General features: G+C 36.2%; 1 protein-coding gene across 1 annotated transcript in view; it reads left to right on the forward strand.

Moving 5' to 3' along the window:
- Positions 1-21764, forward strand: part of TESK2 (testis associated actin remodelling kinase 2) — a 156938-nt gene that overhangs the window by 97094 nt on the left and 38080 nt on the right. The window contains exon 4 of the mRNA XM_031969221.1: positions 10253-10301. Within this exon, the coding sequence (XP_031825081.1) occupies positions 10253-10301 (49 nt within the window). The remainder of the gene's footprint in view (positions 1-10252; positions 10302-21764) is intronic.

A 21764-nucleotide genomic window follows, 5' to 3' on the forward strand; every position in this document is an offset into this window, starting at 1 on the left:
GTAAATTCTTTCTTGTATTTCAAACTCTCCTCTCCTAAATCTCCTTCTGCTAAATCTTGTTTGATCCTGAATAGGCCCTTAGTACTTGAATTCTTTCTTTTTGTCTTCTTGCTGTACTTTGACTCCTCTTGCACTAGGAAGCTCTTGATTTTTAATATAATATTTATCAGAGTTTTCATTTTAGAGTTTTTTTTTTTTCAGGAGAGGCATTTCTCCTACTTCTACTTTGCTTTCTTGTACCGAGAGATGTGGGAAGTTTTGAATTATGATTCCCATGCTTTTTTTTTTTTTTTTTGGCGTGATTTTTGAATAGCCCAATGCTTCTCAGATGTTCTTCCATCTTTTTTCTGGTTCATTTGTTTTGGTAGATAATATCTTATATTTCCTTTGCTTTTTTCAACTTTTTTACTTTACTATTTCCCATTGTCTCATGGAACCCTGAACTTCTCTTTTGTTCATTCTAATTTTTAGGAAGTTTGTTTTTTAGGCGCAGGGTTTTGGATCTCTTGCTTGAAGTTATTAATTCTCTTTTTAATTCTTTCTTCACAGTTCTCATTTCTCTTTCCATTTTTTTCCTCAGGCTTTCATTTGATTTCTTAAAAACTTTTAAAATTATTTTTTCTCATTTGTCTTTTTTTTTAAATCATTTTTGCCCTTTAAAAAGAAAAATCATCCCACAACTCTTTCTTCATTTCTTCTAGGAATACCAGTTGAACTTGTGCCCAAGCTGTGTTTTTCATTGAGACTTTGCTTGTAAATGTTTTGGACTCATTCTTTTCTTCTGGGTTTGTGATATGAATATCCTTATATTTATAATGACTTTTTATGGTGTAATTCTTTTCTTTGGTTTGTTTTCTCATTCTTCTATCATGCTTCCTAACTTTGGGCTTGATGATAAGACTGAACTTTTATACTTCTGGTAGGAATCTCTAAACCAAGCTTTTGCTCTCTTTCTTGAAATATTAAGTTTTATGTTATTCCAGGACCTCAGGACAACTCAAACTAGTCTTTTGAAGCTCCCATAATGTTTTTATCTAGATTAGGGCCTGATCACTGCCCTTCTCCTCTGAGCTCTCTAATCTCCTGTTCCTAGTTTGGTTCTGCTCACCTGTGGCCTTGTTCCCATTGTTAGAATTCCATTTTGTAAACTGCTGTTGCATTCATTTATTATTAACAAGTTGGAAAGCTGTGTAGATTCATAGAGACAGAAATGTAGATTCTCCTTTGGTTTGTAATTCTTGCCATGGTCTTTTTACTGCAGGCTTAGACTAGTATGAAGGGTGAAATTGAGCCCCTACTTGAGTTTTGTTTCTAGATTTGTTCCTCATTAAGCTCGGGGACCTCTGACTGCTTCTAACCCAGAAATTACAATACTGCTCCACCTAAAATACTCCCATACACACAAATCCTGCCCTCAATTCACCCTGGATCTGTGGTCTGGAACCAAGTAGTGAATCACACGGTTGCCAGGCTTGTATCCTGCAAAAGTTTGGGGTCTCCATGTGTGTCTGGGATCTCTTCTTGTTAATACATATCCTTACCTCTTTTTCTTTACCTGCATGCTAATTCTGCATGACAGATTCCTGGCCAAATCCTTCCACACAAAACTCTCTGACTCCTATGCAGATGTGAATTGAAATTAGGACTTACCATGATATTTTTCTTGAATTTTCCCAGTATGACTTAGGCTGCTCTGATTTTTAGATTTTTATGGTAGAATTATATTTGGAAGAACTTGTCTGTTCTTCTTAGCTTCTATAGTATTTTTTTTTTTTAAGACAGACAAAAACCATCTATGTTTTGTGTAATCTTTTGTATTGTTGGTTTTCTTGGTACTTTTTTTTTTTTTTTTTTTTTGAAATTCTGTTTTTGAGCAGAATTTAACTGAATGGGAACATGATTGTTATGGAGGAATCCAAGAAAAAAGAAACCATCGTGAGTCCTATTTCCAGGCCAGGTCAGCATAGGGAGATGGAGCAGTCATTGTGGACAGCAGGGACTGGATTTGGCTGGACAGAGGAGCTGGCATACAGGAAATGAATAAGAACTGAGCAGATGTACCAGAAGAAGCAGCATTTAGATGATACCTTGGTAGTCACAGAGTAGAGAGGCTACTCGTCCCAGGGCAGCTTCATTGGCCATTTGAAGAGTGATCGGTAGTAATAGGCTCCTTCAGAACTGACTCAGTCTTTGGGCCTTTGCCTTTGCACTGATTGGCTCACTCTCTCTGTACTTGCTCTTGTTGCACCATCTTCTGCATGGCATCTTATCCTTTCCAGATTTCCAGAACTTGGAACAAGTGTGGCTTTCCAGGACAGCTGGAATATGGGAAGGAGAGAGGACTCGCACCTGGCTTTGGCCAGGACTCCTTTGCCTTTACCTTTCCCCTGACCTGGTTTAGAGGGGGACCTTGGGAACTTCCGAGGGTCCCAATGATTTTGGACTTACTGACTTCCCATCGACATCCCTGCCTCATCCCCCCAGGAGAGCATTGGTGGTGGTAACATCTTCACTGAGGGCCAAGGACTGTGGTTCTGCAAAAAGCCCAGCAAAGAAATTCTTTTATGCCTGGGAGGAATTTCTTAGGTACCCCATGAATGGGAGGAGAAGGCTTCCAGCAGCCAGTATCTGGTTAAAAGTACTCTTTATTTCCTCATTTATAAAATGAGAGAATTAATTGAGGTAATATTTGTAAAGTGCTGAGCATAGCGCCCAACACATGGTAGGTGCTATATAAATATTTACTCCCTCCTTCCCTTTTTACTCTCTTCCCCATACACCTTCTTGTTGGTCTTACTATAGGACTTTCTATTTCCTGACTCCATGCCTTTTCACGATCTTTTTCTCATAGAATTTTCTCCTTTTTTCCTGCTACTTCCTGCCTTGTCTAACTTTCTTTAAGATTCAGTTACAGTCCCATGTTCTACAGGAGGCCTTTCTTAATCTTCCCATCCTATTGCTAGTGCCTGCCGTCTGTACTATAAGTAGAAATGTATGTATTTTCTCTCCTAAGAGAATGTGAGCTTTTTGTAGTAAAGATTGTTTCATTTTTTTACACTCATGTCCTTGATTTCTTGCACAGTGCCTGACATATTAATGGGTTGTTTAATTAATATTTTTTTTTTGTTTGCTCAATTGAAAAAATAGGAAAAAAAAAAGCATAGACTTGTAGAGTATTATCTTTGTGGGAAAGAGAAAGGATTATGATTTGTTTTTAATTACATTGATAATTGGGGAGTTTCTCCTGCTGACCCAATAACCCTCAGTCTTTACTTGGGAGTTCTAAGGGGATTGCCTACAATCATCTGTTGAGGCAGCTTTTGCTGTCACACTTCCTCCCCCAAGGCTACTTAGGCCTTAAAACTTTGCATGTTTGGATTGTTAAATACAGATATGTTCTGGTGGTATGAGCTCATTTCAGGAGAGCAGGATCTTTTTTGCTTTTCTTTTGTACCCTCATTGTTTAGCACAGGGCCTTGCACATAGTCATTGCTTAATAAATGCTTATTGATTGATAGTCCTTTATTCCCTAAAATAATTCACAGATATCCCCTCATTATTAAGTGATGGGCTTTTGCTTTTTCCTAATCATCATGTTTATTGTTGTCATATTGCTGATTTCCCGTTTCCTGTACCATGAAGAAAGGATTGACCCACAAGCCTGGGAATTTAGTATGTTCAAAACAGAACACACTTTCCCCACAGTCCATACCCTTTTCCTAGTTTTCCATTCTTTTCATATTCCCCAGAATCTTCCCATTCCCCAGACTCTCAATCTTGTGGTCATTCTGAGTGCCTCACCTTAACCTAACTATTCTCTTGCCAAATCTTGACTTTTCCATCATTTCTCACAACACTTTTCATCTGTCTCTCCTTTTCCTCTGACTCTTTTAGTCCCTGTACAGTCCCTGAGCCTCTTGTTCTGCAATGGTCTTCTAACTTCTAGTTTGATTTGGTCCTCCTGCTTCTAATTCTTTCCCCATTCCAGTCTCTAAAGCATAGGTTTAACCAGGCTATCCAGGATCAAATCCCTCTTCCCTTTAGGATCAAATAAAAAAAAAAAAAAGAAATCCTTTATAATCTGATTCCTTCCTTCCTTTCATGTCTTCTTACCCTTTACTCCCCCTCTACCTACTCTGTAATCCATTGATACTGCCTTCCTCTTTTTTCCTCAAACATGTTATTTCACCCTTGTACTCTTTCTTTCCCCCATGCTTGGAATCCTTTCTTTCTTCACCTAGCTTCTCTGGCTTCCTTCAGGGCTCAGTTCCTATGAAGGCGTGTTTGCTTTTAATTCCTATTTCTAGTGCCTTTCCTCTGATTTTACTTCCTATTTAAATCATATGTCCTTACTTTATAACGTTTAACATGTATGAGACTGCTTGCCATGTAGGAGAGGGGGGTGGAGGGATGAAGGGAAAGGTTGGAACAGAAGTGATTGCAAGAGACAATGTTGAAAAGTTACCCATGTATAGGTTCTGTCAATAAAAAGCTATTAAAAAAAAAAAAGAAGAAAAGAAATAGCACTGGATTTGGAATCAGAGGATGTGGCTTGTATTGTGGCTGTACTTTTTGCTGCCACCTGTGACCTCAAGCAAGTTACTTAACATTTGGGGGCAGTTTCTTCATCCATAAAATAAACTATGTGGTAGGATTTTTAAAAATCATATATATCTTGAATGTATAGAATTGTCTGCCTTTTGTCTCCTCTCTTAGAGTGTGAACTCTTTAAGAACAGATATTATAATTTTACATTTCTTTGTGCCTTTAGAGCTTCACATAGAGTTTGGAATATGGTAAGCATTTAACAAATGCTTATTGACTGAGTAGAAGAATCATTTATTAATCACTTGTGTGCCAGCCCCAGTGTTAAGAGTTTTACAGATATTATCTATTTCATTTTCTCTTCATACAAATCCTTGGAAATAGAAGTCGTTATTATCTTCATATTATAGTAATATAATAAATAGGTAAATAGGTTAACTGACTTGCCTAGGGTCATATAGGTAGTAAATATCTGAGACTAGACTTGAATTCAGATTATCCTGACTTCAGGCCCAGCACTTCTACTGTGACACATCTGCCTCTGGATTTCTGGATTTTAGTGTGATATCTGCCAGTTTGTGTACTTCATTTCATTTTTGATGATCAGTGTTACCTGTAGAGTCAATCAATAAGCATTTTATAAACTCCTGTTATATTCCAGATCCTTTGTTTGGTGCTGGGAAAACAAAGACATACCCTTAAAGGGCTTTTAATTATATTGAGGGAAACAATGAGTACATATACAGGGTATTCCAAAAGGCCCCTTAGATATTTGAGGTCTAGAGTGCTGGATCTTCAGGGCCCTCTGGCATCTTGTTCACTCCGGCTGTCTTGGAGTGAGTGCTGCTGTTCTTGTGTCTTCCAAGATCTCTATCTTTGTACATTCTGGCCACTCCAGGGTTTTTTTTGGGGGGGAGGGGATCCTTAGATTTTTGGGGTTTTTTTTGTTCTACATTGGAAGAAGTCACTTACTATAGTTTCTCCTTGGATTTCTTGATAAAGGCAAACTTTGAAGATATTGTGGGCTTGGTTCCAGACCACTGCTAAAAATGAATATTGTAAAGCAATTCACATGAATGTTTTGATTTCCCAGTGCATATGAAAGTTATATTTACATGATATTGTTGTCTATTAAGTATGCAACAATATTATGTCTTAACCCCAATGTATATATCTTAATTTAAAAATAATCTTTTGCTAAAAAATACCAGCTATGATCTGAACCTTCACAAAATCATAATTTTTTGGCCTCAGTATTGATTATGTTGACTGATCAGGGTAATGGTTGTTGAAAGTTGGGATGGCTGTGGTAGTTTCTTAAAATAAGACAACAATGAAGTTTGCCTCATTGATTGATTCTTTCACTTGAATACTTAGAAGCCATTGTAGGTTATTATTTGGCCTAATTTCAATATTCTTGTGTCTCTTGGAATAGGACACCTGAGGAGAGGGAGTGAGGCAAGAATGACCAATTGGCAGAACCTGAAAACATACATTTATCCATGAAGTTCACTGTCTTATATGGACGTGATTTGTGGTGCCTCAAAACAATTATAATAGTAACATCAAAGCTCACTGACCATAGATCATTGTAGCAGATAGAATAATAATAAAAAAGAAATTTTGTAAGTATTATCGAAATATGACAGAGAAACAATATGAGCACATGGTGTTGGGAAATTGTTGTCAGTAGACTAGTGCTCAAGCAGTATTTTCACAAACCTTCAATTTGTAAATTAAATAAATTAATAATAATAATTTAAAAAAATGGTAATATCTAGGAATGACTGTATTATTCTGGTCTAATTTTAGTATTTTGGAGTTTGGTTACCTGATTCCTTTAAGGTACCTGTTTTGTCTGGAAGTTCTTCCTTTACCTTTTTGGAAGATAAAATTGTCATCAAAGCAGATATGTCACCAGCTCTGTTTTTAGAAAACATCTCTGGCAAGCATCTGAATAATTACATATCATGCCTCTGTGTGATCTATTTTCCAAATCCAACTATTTCAGGTTCCTGACCTTGTTAGTAGTATGCTTCAATGAAAATATTATTTCTCTTTGTGGCTCTATTAATTTCTACTCAAATACTTTTTATCATGCTTCTCCTTTCCCAATGATTAGATTTCTTTACATGAAACTAGCTTAATATATAATATTTCCCATCCTCATTCACTGTTATGTCTAAACAGAGTTATATTACAATCTCATGGACCCTTAGCTACTAAGCATTAGTGATACCCATATTGTCAAACTTACGTCTTTACATTAAGATTTTGTTTACCTTTCTGTTATCCACTCTAGGAACCAGTATACTGACATTTGAAGCATGTGTTTTACGTAACTATATTCTTGAGTTTTGTTTCCTATAAATAAGAGACCAGAGGGTACAATCAACTATTTAGAAGTATACTATTCTGGAAGTCATATGAATTATTTAACAGATAAACAGAAGAGAGACAAATGAAGTTTAGAAGGGCACACATAAAAGTAAAGAAATAGTAAAAATGTTCAATTTGAAATTTTTTTGAAAAAATTGAAAGTAGTAGAGATTCACATATGCAGTCCTCTTTTTCTATTCTTTGATTAAAATGATCGTCATTGTTGATGTTTGTCAAGTTCATAGTAATAAAAAGGAAGGGGCACTTATCAACATTTCTGCATTCTATCCTTTTTTTCTCTTCCTCTAACCAAAAGGAATTATGAAAAGGATTGTTTCAGAAAAACATGGGAAAAGTTGGATGAACTGATACAGGGTGAAATGAACAGAACCTAGAGAGCAGTTTATACAATGATAACATTATAAAGCAAAACAATTTTGAAAGTCTTAAAAAGGCTTATCAGTGCAGTGATCAACCATAATCCCAGGTGCAGTATAAGACACTCATTTTTAGATATAGTTGATGTGGAAATTTGTTTTGCTTGAGTTCCATATCTGCCACACGAAATTTTCTTTTTCTTTTCCTTTTCTTCTTCTTTTTGGGTTTGTTGTTATTGTTGTTTTGTTTTTTAGTTGGAAGGTAGGAAGGGAGAGGGGGAAGAGGGACAACAGAGTTGTCCCCCAAAAGAAAAAAAATGGAAAATAAAGGAAAAAAAAAAGTATTGAAACATTTTTTAAAACAGTAGGGTAAAAAGAGACAGACCACAGGATAACGTAGCAAATTACATGTTACGTTTATTATATATTTAAAAGGAAAAACAAGCTATACATAGTAAAGATTCAGTCTCCTATGCAGTCTTCTTTTTCTATTTTCCTTTGTGTAGGTAATTTTATTTGGTGCTTTAAGTTCAGAATTTTTAAAATTAAATTTTTGTAAAAAGCAATAGAATCAGTTTTTCAGCCTGTATTTTCTAACATAATAGTGAGTTTAAAAGACTCCATTGACATAATGAGCTCCCCCCCTTACCCCTCTTTCCTGTCTCTCCCCTTCAAGACTGCTGCCACTTGGATTTCTCCTGGTATTTTTGTGTCCCTCCTTTTCTTCTCTTAAATTAGACCTTACCATCTTTGGCCTTGTTTTAAGTATGGATAACTGAATTTCAACTAGACATCCTTTTCTTTTCCTTCTTCTTCCACTGCTACTTTTAAGTTCTGAAAAGACACTCCCTGGGTTGGCCACCTATTTCTATTGCTATTTTCCAACTTGTGCAACCCTAACTTTGGATTAATCCTATTATCTCCCTCCTTTATTCCTCCTATTCACCTAGTGCTGAACAGGATAGAGGGGAGGGGAAGAGAAGGGTCTCTACACAATTATTCTGCACAATATCAACTGGGTCTTTACTGCAACAAAGTAAACCTTCTATACCTCAATCTATTCACTCACCCTTTTCCTAGAGTGCCTATTCTAAACTTTTAAAAATCTTTTCTCAAGCTTCCCGTATGCCTAAGAACCCTTTTCTCACCCCTATTAGCTATGTAGTTTCTTGAAAGAAAAGAGTTCATTAACTGAAAGTCCTTTCTTCTTTCCTCATCTCACATCACTCAAGACATCCTCTACTGTTTCTTCCTTCTCACATGAAGCCTTGATCCCCTTCCCTCCTGTCTTTTTTAGCAAATTCCCCCAAAATCACTGTCATTCTCTCTAAAATTTCTCCTGTCTTATGTATTGACTTCTTCCTACAAGCATATCCATTATCATCTCCCATTCTCTGTCTTTAAAAAAAACCTCTGGTTGATCCACCCATTCCCTTCAGTTACCATCCATCCCTTTTGTGTCTACACTCTTGAGAAAAATGTCTATACTGGCTATTACTGTTTACCTCACTTGCTTCTTGTCCTGTATAGTGTGACTTCCAACTTCATTATTTACTTGAAATTCTCCAAAAGTGATCACTCGCCTCATTCACTCCAAGATTACCAAGTAATCTCTTAACTGCCAAATCTAATGATTCTAAATGAATCTTTATTCTAACTGGATACTCTTTTTAGGTTTTAGTAACATTGTACTCTCATGCTTCTGTGTGATCACTCCTTCTCAGTCTTCTTTATCCAGGTTATGCTCCATAACTGTGTATCCCCAAGATTCTGTCCTGGGACCTCTTCTCTTTTTTCTCTATATTATCCCACTTCACACTTGATGATCTTATCTGCCGCCAAATGTTCCGCTATCATATGTATACAGATGATTGCCACATCTCTATCCAGCCCAAGCTTCTCTCTTGAGCTCTACCTTTTGGGCTTCTTCAATTATGGGTCCTGTCTGTAGTTATATCAAACTTAATATGTCTAAAATGGACTCTTCCTCTTAAGCCCACCTCCCTTTTCTTGCCTTTCCTATTGTTGTCAGGGATGCCCTGATCCTCCCATCCATCCCTCCTCGTCACTGGGATCCCTGCCTCAGCTGCTCACCTCACATCTCTGATCTGGTCTTGGTTCTACCTTCACAACTTCTCTTATAGATCTCTTTTCATCTCAGTCACAGAGCTACCACCCCCACTTCATCACCGCACTACTACATTAATCTCATTATTCTCCTTGCTTCTCCCCAGTCCAGGCCATTCCCTACTCAGCTGCCAAAGTGTTTTTTGAAAGCATATGCTTGTCCATGGGAGGCTCCTGTTACCTCCAAGATAAAGTGTGAGTCTTTAGCTTGATTTTTGATGTCAGTCACATTCTGACCCCCTCTTCTTTCCTTGTCTTCTTTCATTCCTCTCCATATTCCCTTCCATGCAGTTCTCTTTCCCTGTCACTCCTGCCTCCCAGCTTCCATGGCTTTCTTCAAGACTGAGCTCAGGTGGTGCTTTCTGAAGGAGATTCTTTCCAGGCTTTTCTACTCTTGTGCCTTCTGTTTTGTGAGTGCCTTTCATTTGTCTTCTCCTTCTTGTGTAGAGCTGTTGACCCAACATTTCTCTTATTAAAACATGAGCGCTTTAAAACAGTGACTTCAATTGTGTTTATGCATTCTCAGCAGCAGTGCCTGGCACTTTGTAAGCAGTCAGTGCCTGGTTGATTAACTTTATATTTCTTGTGATGCTTGGTACAGTGCCCTGTATGTAGTGGGTGGATATGGGTTTGTTGCATTGAAGTTCAAGAAGGCCTTGGAATGAAAGAGGTTCATAAGCAACATATTGGATTGTAAGTAACATCAGATTATCCATGCTGAAGTTTGATTGTTTAAAAATGAATGGGCAACCAAACCACCCCTGCTGAATCTTATTTCTGTTCAGTGTCATTTTCACTCTTAAAAAGTCTCTCTTTTTTTGTAGGTTCATGGGTGTGTGTGTACACCAAGGGCAGTTGCATGCACTTACAGAGGTAAGAGTCCAGTGAATGTACTCCACCAAATCTCTGCCTTTTTTATCTTCAGCATGTTGTATATAGAATATGAGCATATCTTTGCATTTCCCTGGCTCTGTGTTTACTGTGTATGTCTAATGCTGGTACTGCAATTGATGTATTCTCAGATGAGAAAAGCTAAGGAACCAGATTTAATCTTCTCATTTTATAGATGAACAAATTGAGGCTCACAAGAAAGAGTTTGCCCAAAATCAGTAGCAGAGCTGGTTTCAAGCCAGAGCCTCCTAACTTTTGATCAAGTGTTATTTCCCTTATACCTCAGTTTTTTCCTACAATTCAGTGACTTAGGAGTAGAAAGAGTTCTGGACTTGAAGTCTGGAGAGACTTGAATTATAATCCTGCTTTGTATAATCAGGAGTTGTGTGACCATGTCCAAAAACTTCTTCTTCTTTTTTTTTTTTTTTGGCTGAGGCAATTGGGGTTGTGACTTGCCCAGGGTCACACAGCCAGGAAGTGTTAAGTATCTGAGAATGATTGTAAGGATCAAATGAAACGATACGAAGTAAGCATGCTGAAAATCTGACACCTGTGTGTGTGATTGTTGATTGTCCATACTAGTGGTGGTATTGACCCACAATATCAAAATAATAGCTGACATTTATATAGCACTTTAAGGTTTGCTGAGCACTTTGCAAGTATTATCTCCTTTTATTGTCATGACAACACTGGGAGGTAGAAGTTATTATTATCCACATTTTATAAGTGAGGAAACCCAGGCAGACAGTGGTAAAGTGACTTGCTAGTAAATCACTTGGCCAATACATGTCTGAAAGGGAATCTTAACTCAGGCCTTCCTGACTCTAAGTCCAGCACTTTGCCTAATCAGATTCCTGTCCCAGACAGGCTAGTAATGGTTCCCTAGGCTCCATTCATCTTTACTAGACTTAAATAGTTTTAATTCATTTCAAGGAAGAAACAGCAAGGTGTTTGAGTTTCTAAGCTTGCTGACCCTATTGAAAGCTTCCCATCACCTAGTGGCATAATTCTTCATCCCTATTAGTCCAAATTTATCTATGTTGTAAGGCCAGACTTCCTCCAAGAAAGGTGGAAGGGAAGAGGAAAGGAATAAATAAGGCACTGTGCTAACAAATACTATTTATTTTATTTGAACTTGACTCCTAGGAGTCAGATGTTATTATTATCTTAGAAGGAATTAATTAGAAGGAATAATATATTATTAAAAGGAAACTGAGGCAAAGCAAGACAAAATGACTTACCCAGAGTCACATACCAAGTGTCTAAGACTAGATTTTAATTCAGGGACAGCACTGTATCAGTTTCAATCAAAGGCATTTTTAAGGTCTCACCACAAACCAGATATTTTGTACTAGGCCCTAGAGATATTGATAATCAGTGAAGTATTTATAAAGCACCTATTCAGTGCTGGATACTCAGCTAGCTGCTTGGGATTACTATTTCAATATTTTTTTGGGTAATCTTAAGTATTTTGTTTTATACATTTTAAAATTAATCTGAGAAGAGGTCTTTAGATTTTAATCATCTACCAAAGCACTCTGACACAAATAAAGGTTCTGATCTAGAGGGAGATACTGAGGTGAGTCTTGAGGAAAATGGGGTGTTCTAAGAGATAGATTTGAGAAAATGGTACATTTCAGCCATGTACTTGGTAGCCAGGCAAAATTCATGGAAATGACAGAGGGCCTGGGTATGGCTCTGTTGTGTTTTAATGATCTTTAAGGGAAAATGGAAAAGAAAGGGAGGAGGAATACAGTGGGGGTGGGGAGGAGATAAAGAATAGAGAAAGTGATCTCACATCTGGGAGCATATATAGAAGAAGATACAGACATGGGGAAAGAATTTGGGGGAGCAAGTAGCACTTGAGCATGACTGTCATGGGAATACACACACACAGTTGGGCTGACTAATACAGTTCATTCAACAGGGATACAAAAAGGAAAGGTAAAAGGGAGAGGGGAATAAGAGAGAAGGGAGACCAAGGGAACAGCAAATGCATTCTAGTAATGTGGAATGGGCAGGAGATGGAGTGATGTCTTTTAGGAAAAGAGAGAAGACCTGTTTGGTTGGACTGCAGGTTGTGGGAGGTGATGATGTCTAGTGATTCTGGAAAGACATGTTGGGGTCATATTGAGCAAGACTTGAAAAACAAAGCCAGAAGTTTATATTTGATCTTAGAGGCTATAGGAAGACATTGGCTTTGATTGAGTAAGGAAGTAACACAGACCAGATCTGTAGAACATTAGATTAGTAACCATAGGGAGAGGAAGGTGGAGTTTTGAGGCACTGAGGCAGGAAGACTCATCAGGTTATTGCCTTAAAATGAGCTATGCAAGAATTAATGAGGGTCTGAACTAAGGTAGTGGCTATTTCAGTACAATGGTAAGATGTGAAAGACTAAAGTGATAGTAAGATCAGGCAGTTGACTAGGTCTAAGGAAATGTAGGGGGTGGGACAGAGAGTTGATCAGGAAACTACTGGTTGTTTCTTCAGTCCATCAGGTAAAATTACAGGAGCTAAGAATCAGTTAACAAAGACAATGAGTTATTAAGTTTTAAAGTCAGTATAAAGAAATATCTATACTTTTTGTATTTCTATAAATATAAAGTTCTTCAGCCAATTTCCTTTAAAAATTGTTTTTTGTCCTTTTGGGTTATTAGACCTCATCATAGCTGGATCAAAGGGTCTGCACAGTTTGATTGTCCCTTGGGTATAGTTCCAAATTGCTTTCTAGAATAGTTGGATCAGCTCACAACTCCTCCATTATTGCATTAGTGTCCCAATTTTCCAACAGTCATACTTTTCTGATATATTAGCCAATCTAACGGTTGTGAAGTGATACCTCAGGTTGTTTTAATTTGGATTTCTCTGATACATAGTGTTTTAGAACTTTTTTTAATATGACTATAGATAGCTTTGATTTCTTCACCTGAAATCTGCCTATTCAAATCTTTTTACCATTTAACATTTGGGGAATATAAATTTGACTCAATTCTCTATATATTTAAGAAACGAGGTCTTTATCAGATTTATTGTTAAAATTGTTTCCAACTTTTCTGCTTTCTTTTTCATCTTGGTTGCATTGGATTTTTTAATGCAAAAATTTTATAATTTAATATAATCAAAACTTTATATCTCCTAATGTTCTGTCTCTTGTTTGTCATAACTTCTTCCCTTTTCCATAGATTTGACAAGTAAGCTGCTATTTGCTGTCTTAATTTGCTTATGATGTCACCTTTACGTCTAAATCATGTTCCCATTTTGACCTTATCTTGGTATACAGTGTAAGATGTTGTTCTATATCTAATTTCTGCCATACTGTTTCTAGTTTTTCTATGGGTTTTTGTGATATAGTTCTTGCCCCAGAAGTTGGAGTGTTTGGATTTATCAGACATTAGATTATCATGGTCATCTACTACTGTATCTGATCTATTCCATTGATCCATCATTCTGTTTCTTAGCCAATACCAGATATTTTTGAGGATTACTGCTTTATAATTTAATTTAAGATATGGTTTAACTAGGCTACCTTCCTTTGAAATTTTTTTCCCATTAATTCCTTTGATATTTTTGACCTTTTATTTTTCCAGATGAATTTTGTTATCATTTTTTTTTTTTTTTTTTTTTTTTTTTAGCTCTGTAAAATAGATTTTTGGCAGTTTGATTGGTAGGGCACTAGATAAGTAAATTAATTTAGAAGAATTATTTTCTATTTTCTATTATTTTGGCTTGGCCTGTCCATGAGCATTTTGGTGTTTAGATCTGACTTTGTGTAAAAAGCAATTTGTAATTGGATTCATATAGTTACAGGGTTTGTCTTGAAAGGTAGACTCCCAACTATTTTATATTGTCTACATTTATTTTAAGTGGAATTTCTTTATTTCTTACTCTTGGGCTTTGTTGGTAATAAAAAAAATGCTGGTGACTTATGTGGGTTTACTTTATATTCTTCCACTTTGCTACTTGTTAATTATTTCAGGTAGTTTTTTAGTTGATTCTTTAGGCTTCATAATTATCATCTGTGATATAGTGATAGTGACAGTTTTATTTCTTTGTTGCCTATTCTAATTCCATTTTCTTCCCATTATTGCTAAAGCTAGCATTACTAGTACAATATTGAATAATAGTGATGATGGGCAACCTTGCTTCACACTTGATTTTGCTTACCTATACATGTTTGTAATGGGAGGGGTGTTGTTTTTATTTCATTCTTCGGAGAAAAGTAGGGTAGAAAGAGTGAAGGCAGTTTTTGTAACTGGAAATGTGTGCATGTATGTAGTAAGTAGAGTAGATGAAACAGAACCAAGGAAATAATATATACGACTACAACAATGTAAATAAAAGATCAACCAAAAAACATTCACTTAGTCTTGCAAAATTACAGAGAACAGCCATGGCTCCAAAAAAGAATTAAGGGGCAACATCCCTACCATAATCCTTTCCAGATGTGGGAGGTCTACAGATATTTTCAAACTTAAATGTATTGATCAGTTACCCTGATTTTTTTTCTCTTTTAGATTAAAAAATATTTATGCGATGACTCTCAGAAAGTGGGAAGGAGAAGGATATTAGAGGAAATTATGATGATTTAAAAATTTAATTTTTTAAAATTAAGGTTTTTGCAATAGTCTAGGTGAGAAATGATAAGAGGCTACACTGGAAGACGGCTCGTTGAATGGAGAGAAGGGGGCATAGTTGAAAGAGTTATGAAGAAAAAAATATTAAGACTCGACAACATCCAAAGCAATCCCAATAGACTTTGGACAGAAAATGCCATCTTCATCCAGAAAAAGAACTAAGAAAATGGAATATAAAACAACACATACTATTAAAAAAAAAATTAAAAACAATTTGGATACATTTGATGAGATTGAGAAAGTGGAGATAATGCTGAAATTTCGAACCTTAATGACTTAGAGGATAATGATATTTCTCTGTTCCCCTCTCTCCAAGTTCAACTGCCTTCGCCTTGGATTAGTTTCCATCTACTCTATTTGTCTCTTGTGTGTACCTAGTTATTTACATGTTGTCTCCCTGATTATCATGTGATCTCCTTGAAGGCAGGAACTCTGTTTATATAGGTTTTTGAAACAACTTTTGTATTCATACCCCTTAGCACTGTGCTTGCTTGTCACCTAGTAAGAACTTAGTATTTGCTTATTTGCTGACTGACTAAACTGACTGATATCCTGGTGGTCTGTCTCTGAAGAACTGAAAATTAAATCACCCAAATGTTACCTGAAAGTTGTAAGTTAAGCTTGAGTAGGTATAATAACTTTTCAAACAAGGAATCATGAAAGAGAATTGGAGTAAAAAACCTCAGTTCTGATATTGGCCATGTAGAGAGAGGGAAGAATAACCAGTGGACAGTCGGGGTGCTCCATTGGTGAATTTGCAAGTAGGTGAAGCCCTCAGCACATTGGATGGGCCTCCTTTTGAATCCTTGCAATAAAAGATGGTGGGGAGACCCCCATTCTCTTGTGCCATGCATCTTGGAGGCCATAGACAAGACTTTCCAAGTGGCATAAATAGGTTATCATATGAATTATGGTGGGAATTCCCATATCAAGGCCATATATTCACTTGAGTACTTTGAATTTGACAGCTGATGTTTCTAAAGTATTGAGACTTGAAAAGTACTGTATGAGTATTATCTCATTTGTCCCTGTGAGAAGGGAGCTCTAGGAATTAATTCCACTTTAGAGATAAGAGTGAAAGTCAGTAAGTATAAATGACTAGTCCAAGCCAGCCACCATTGGCTGGGGGGAGGTTAGGGAGTAGTTTGTATCCCATTCTTCCTAATTAGCACTTATCTGCAAAGCCATGTTGTTCTAGATATATGAGCGTGATTATTGGGAAATGACTCATTAGAAAGCAGAGTAGCCCCAACAAGCTGCAGCTGCTTTATCTGGAAATATACAGATGTACTTGCATATACATTTTCTATTAAGAATAGTAGGGATGGAAATCCTCTATTTTGGCAGTTTAATAAAGGTAAAAAGACTTGCAATGAGGTTGACTCAGTCTGCCAGCTTGTTGCTTTTACACTGCCCTTTTTTCCAAGGCGTTCACAGAAGTGAAAGTTGACTCCTTGGGTAAAGTAACGAAACACATCAATTATTTGTAAGAGACAACAGCCAATTGTAGATTCCAGTTTCCCAGATGTTATATAATGTTCTCTGCTGCTGTTGTCTGTAATCTCCCCTGTTCTTCAGTAGTGTTATGTTAATTTTATATATTAAATGTTGGAAAGAACTTCAAAGGTCATCTAGTTCAAGCCCTCATTTTACCAGTGACAAAATTAAGGCCCAGAAAGGTTAAAGGTACCCAGTGAATGCTTTTAATTCAGATGGAGAATATCCCAGTGTTCCACATTAGAGGGAATATCTACCCTGCTGAGCTTTGGGATCCACTGAATGACTGGAATAACAGAAGTGATGCTGTGCTTGGATATGAAGGCCAAAATGATACCATCCTTGTGCTCATGCAGCTCCCTTCCCTCAGTGGAATACGAAGTATACATCATTGTGCTCATAAGTGTGTAACAGTTATCTTTCTGGAAAGGTTGTGTAAGCATGGCTCACTTAAATTTAATTGGTACCATTCACAGATTGTTTATTACTTTCTCAAGTCTAGACAATTGACAAAACAGATCAAATACTGATTTATAGTATTTGATGATTTCCCACTGAAAATTTAAGAATTATGAACTGGTTCCAACCCACTACTGAAGTATACTGGTATTAGGTATACTAATGGCAAAGGTATTAGGTATAATATGGCAAGGAAAATTGAGATGATTAGGATGTTTCTTCTTTGCCAAAGACATCTTGTATGAACACCCAGAGAGGAGAGGTGTGTTTTTTGCCTTGGGGAAACAGCACATGGTCTGTTTTATAAAGTTGGTGACATTTCTGTTTGGGTGCTACACTGTCATCCCTCTCAGACTTATCTGTAAAACTGAATTTATCATGTTACCCTCCTCAGCGTTCCTAGTTTAGTTAATGGCTTCAACATTTGCTGAAGCTCAAATCCTCAAAATGATTTGAGTATTCTTTTACCTCTAAAGTCATCAAGACCTATCCTATTTTTGTAATCTCTTTCAAATTAGTCCTTTTACAGAAACATAAGACCTACATAGCATCTCAGAGTTCAAAGAGGTTTAAGTGATTTCAGATTCATTTGTATCCAGACAGAATGTCTCTATACATTAGCAAAGACTGTGTGTGCCCTATGTTTGGAAAACACTCTCTCCTTGCTCCTGATTTTCAAAATGATTCCCATCCTTCTGCTTTCAAGTCAGATGCCATTTCTTCCTTGAAATCTTATCATCATCATCATTAGCTGAGATAAGGTTTGCTAAGTAATTCCTGCATATATAATTTGATCCTTAAAAATATCCCCATAAGATCAGTACCATAGATGCGATTATTCCCATTTAACAGATAATGAAACTGAGTCTGAGAGATATTAAGTATATTTTCCATGTCCACAAATATTGTCAGGACAGGCGTAAACGTATAATTACTGCAGATTCAAGTACAGTGTTCCTTCTACAGCTAGAGCACCTAATGTAGTGACTATATTTACCATTGCTGATGGAGAAGGAATGAGAAAATGAATATAACAACAGGTAGCATTTATATAATGGTTACAAAACTTAAGTTTACAGTATTCTCTCTCTCTCTCTTGCTGAGGCAATTGGGCTTAAATGACTTGCTCAGGGTCACACAGCTAGGAAGTGTTAAATGTCAGACCAGATTTGAACTCAGGTCCTCCTGACTTCAGGGCTGGTTACAGTATTATCTCTTTTGGTCTTTATAGTAACCCCAAGAGAAAGGTGCTGTGATTATCCCCATTCTACAGATGAGGAAATAGAGGAAGACACGGGTTAAGTGACTTGCCTAGAGTCACACAGATAGTAAATATCTGAAGCAGGATTTAAACACAGAACTTTCTGATTCTAGGTCCAATGTGCAGCCAATGCATATGACTTGGCTGCTTCTTCCTTGATTGTACAGTTTGGAGACTAAGATTGTAGGATATTGTAGATATCAAGACTTAGATTTTTTCTACTTATGATCCCCTTGTGTTCACACAAGAAATTTTTATGTGATCTTGGGTATAGAGGTATATAAAATAAGTGAAAAAAATTAAACATTTACTGATATTCATATTTCGTGATACTCACATTTAATTACTCAACCTCATATGAGCTCTCAGCCCACAGTTTAAGAAGCTTTGGTATATATTACTAGATATGGTCAGTGTTGATTAGTTTTAAAAAGGAAAGATCATGGATTTCAGAAAAGATAAAGAAAAACAAATGTCTTGATTAAAAGAAAAAAAAAAAGGAAAAGATAGAATCTAAACTCTTCAGGCTCAGTGACTTTTATTCCTGGATAAAAAAATTTTAAAAGACAAGAAATAACTATCAAAAAGTCAAACTTCAGGACCCTTTTGTGACAGGATAATTAGATTGAAAGATCAGAGAAATGCTTGATTACCATTAGAATTCACAAAGAGTGTTTTAAAATTTGCACAGTGCAACATTTTCTTTCTCTCTCTCTTTCACAGACACACACCTCCTTTATAAGTCTTATGAGGTAGTTTATTTTCAGTTTTACAAATCAGAAAATAGGTTCAGAAAAGTTAATGGAATTGTCTGGAGACACAGAGTTGTTGTCAAAGACAGTAAAACCAACAAAGAGCCCAAGTCTCTCCGAATTTGAGTCCTGTATTGTACCCACTGTACAATCTCTTTGACATAATTTATCTTGCTTTCAGTAAAGCATTTATCAAAAGTATCTTGTATTCTTTGTGCTGGAGAAAGATGGGTTGGGCAATAATATAACAAAATTAATCCAGAACTGCTTGAATGTTTGAACTCAAATTATTCTAATTAATGGTCACTGCCAAGTTGGAAAGAGGCTTTTAGAGAAGTACCAGTCTTTGACGCTATTTTGAATTAATATTTTTAATTTTAAAATTAATTTTCAAAAAAATTAATAAGCACCTGCTCTCTTTAATTATTCCTCTTTATGCTCTCACTCCTGCCTTGAAAAAATAAAAATAAAATAAATTATCTGCCAAAAACAAACAAATCCTCTATAGTAGCTACATTGGTCATGTCTAAAAATTCATGGCTACTATATGTGTATATATATGAAATCCATAATTTTTTTTTTCAGGAGGTGGACAGCGTTTTTAATCATTGCTCTTTAATCCTGGTTGATCATTGTGTTCACCAGAGTTCTTAAATATTTAAAAATTGTCTGTATTTTCAGTAATGTTGTTACAAATTCTCCTAATTCAGCTCACTTTACTCATCAGTCGTTCAGAGTGAAGTTCCAGTGATCCCACTTCTCTGACCCCTTCTTTGTTTGTAAAGACTACTTCTATACCCCTAGTTATGTAAGATGGCTCTTCCTTCCTATGTTAAGATGGTTTCTTCCTCACCCTTTTCTTTCTCCTAATAAGATCATCAAAACATAACAAAAGTCATTTCATTTAAAATACCATTTGACTACTCACTTTTATACTCTTGTTGTATCATTTATTCTAGTAATTTTAATTGATCTCGTAGGCAAGCCATTTTTCTTTGAGGCCTTGCTTGTGAGTGTTTTTGAGTTATTCTGAATTTGTGTCCTGGGCATCCTGGCCTCATAATAATTCTTTATCTCTTTGTTTATTTGTTTAGTCTTCTTCCAGTGGCCTGTATCCTAGTTCTGAGGTCTACTGCTTAGCTTCTGGTTCTAGACCCCTTAGGGCAAGGAGGGATTCTGGCTTAGAAAAAATGAAAGATTCATATTGGCCTTGCTGTGAGCTCTTTCAGGCCTGAGTTTGTGACCCCTGTCCCTCTGTAAGATCTTTTCCCTGCACTGTATTCTTGGGCCCAGCAGTGAGTCTAAGATCTGTGCTGGGCAACTCCTAGGAGTTCTGGGAATTTGATTTAAGGATAGAGTAAGATGTTCAAAGACTATTCAAAGACATCTTGACAAGCTTGAATCTTGGATCAAGTCCAGTAAAGATGAGATGTTGGGCTTTTTTTGTTTTGTGTTTAAGACAAAAAAAGGAGATGTGATAAAGATAAATGTACAGTTTTATCCTTGGGCTCAAAAACTCAACTTTGAACGATAAGAGACACTTGACTAACTTGACTAAAAATAACTGGAGATTTTCAACATGAGCTCAGTAAGTATTGTGGCATCCCATAATGATCTGTCCTAAGAGAGACACAGTTACTAAAATGTGGGTAGTGAGAGCTCCTTTGTACTTTGTCCTGCTCAGACCATTTATGGACTACTCTTTTTAGTTCTGGTCCCCACATTTTAAGAGAGACATTAATTAATGTCCAGTGAAGGATGATTAGGATAATAAGGGGACTAGAGCTAATGCCCTATGAGGACAATTAAAGGAACCAGTGATGTTTAGCCTGAAAAATAAGAAGTTGCTGGAGGCTATGTGAACGAACTGTCATTAATTTCTCTTGGGCTGTCATGAAGAACAAGCTTTACACTGGTTCTGTTTGTTTCTAGTTCTGCCCTCTGGGGTCAATAGGTGGAAATTGCAAAAGAGATGATTTTGTTTAGAAACAAGAGGAAAAAAGAAAAAAAATAGAAACAAGAAGAAAAAAAAATCATCAGTGGTATCATGGTCACCCAGTGGTGATTAAGAGAGTATCAGCAACTCTGACAAATGTGACTCTTTTCAACAATGAAGTGATTAGGTCAGTTCCAGTATAGTTGTGATGGAGAGAGCCATCTTCATCCAGAAAGAGATCTGTGGATACTGAATGTGGATCACAACATAGTATTTTCACCTTTTTTGTTGTTGTTTGCTTGTTTTTTTTTTTCCTTTCTCATTTTTTTTTCCTTTTTGATCTGATTTTTTTTTTTTTTTTTATGCAGCATGATAAACATAGAACCGTGTAGAAGAATTCCACATGTTTAATACATATTGGATTATTTGCTGTCTAGGAGGTAGAGGGAAGGGAAGGAAAAATTGAGGCTTTGCACAGGTGAATGTTGAAAACTATGCATGTATTTTGAAAATAAAAAGCTATTGTCAAAAAAAGAAATGAGGATTATGAAAATACAAAAAAAGAAGATATCAATAATTGATAACTCAAGTGTTTATTTTCTTACTTTCCTTCCATAACCTTTTGAATAATACTGTCTAGATCTACATATACACTTATATATATATACATTTAGATGGGTTTTTAAAATTAGAATGTTGGAATGCGATAATAGTGAAGTATTTGCATAGACTATTTGAAAGTAGATTTTTATAGGCATACAATTTTCTGAAAGGTTCAGAAAATATAAGATCCTACCATATTTATCATTAACTTTTAAACATTTGACTCTCTAGGCCAGCCTTAATAGGTGCCTTCTTTGCATAAGTTAAAGGCTTACAAGAGTCTCTACTATGACAGTACCT

This window comes from Sarcophilus harrisii, chromosome 4, assembly GCF_902635505.1.
Source record: "Sarcophilus harrisii chromosome 4, mSarHar1.11, whole genome shotgun sequence".
Classification (NCBI taxonomy): domain Eukaryota; kingdom Metazoa; phylum Chordata; class Mammalia; order Dasyuromorphia; family Dasyuridae; genus Sarcophilus; species Sarcophilus harrisii.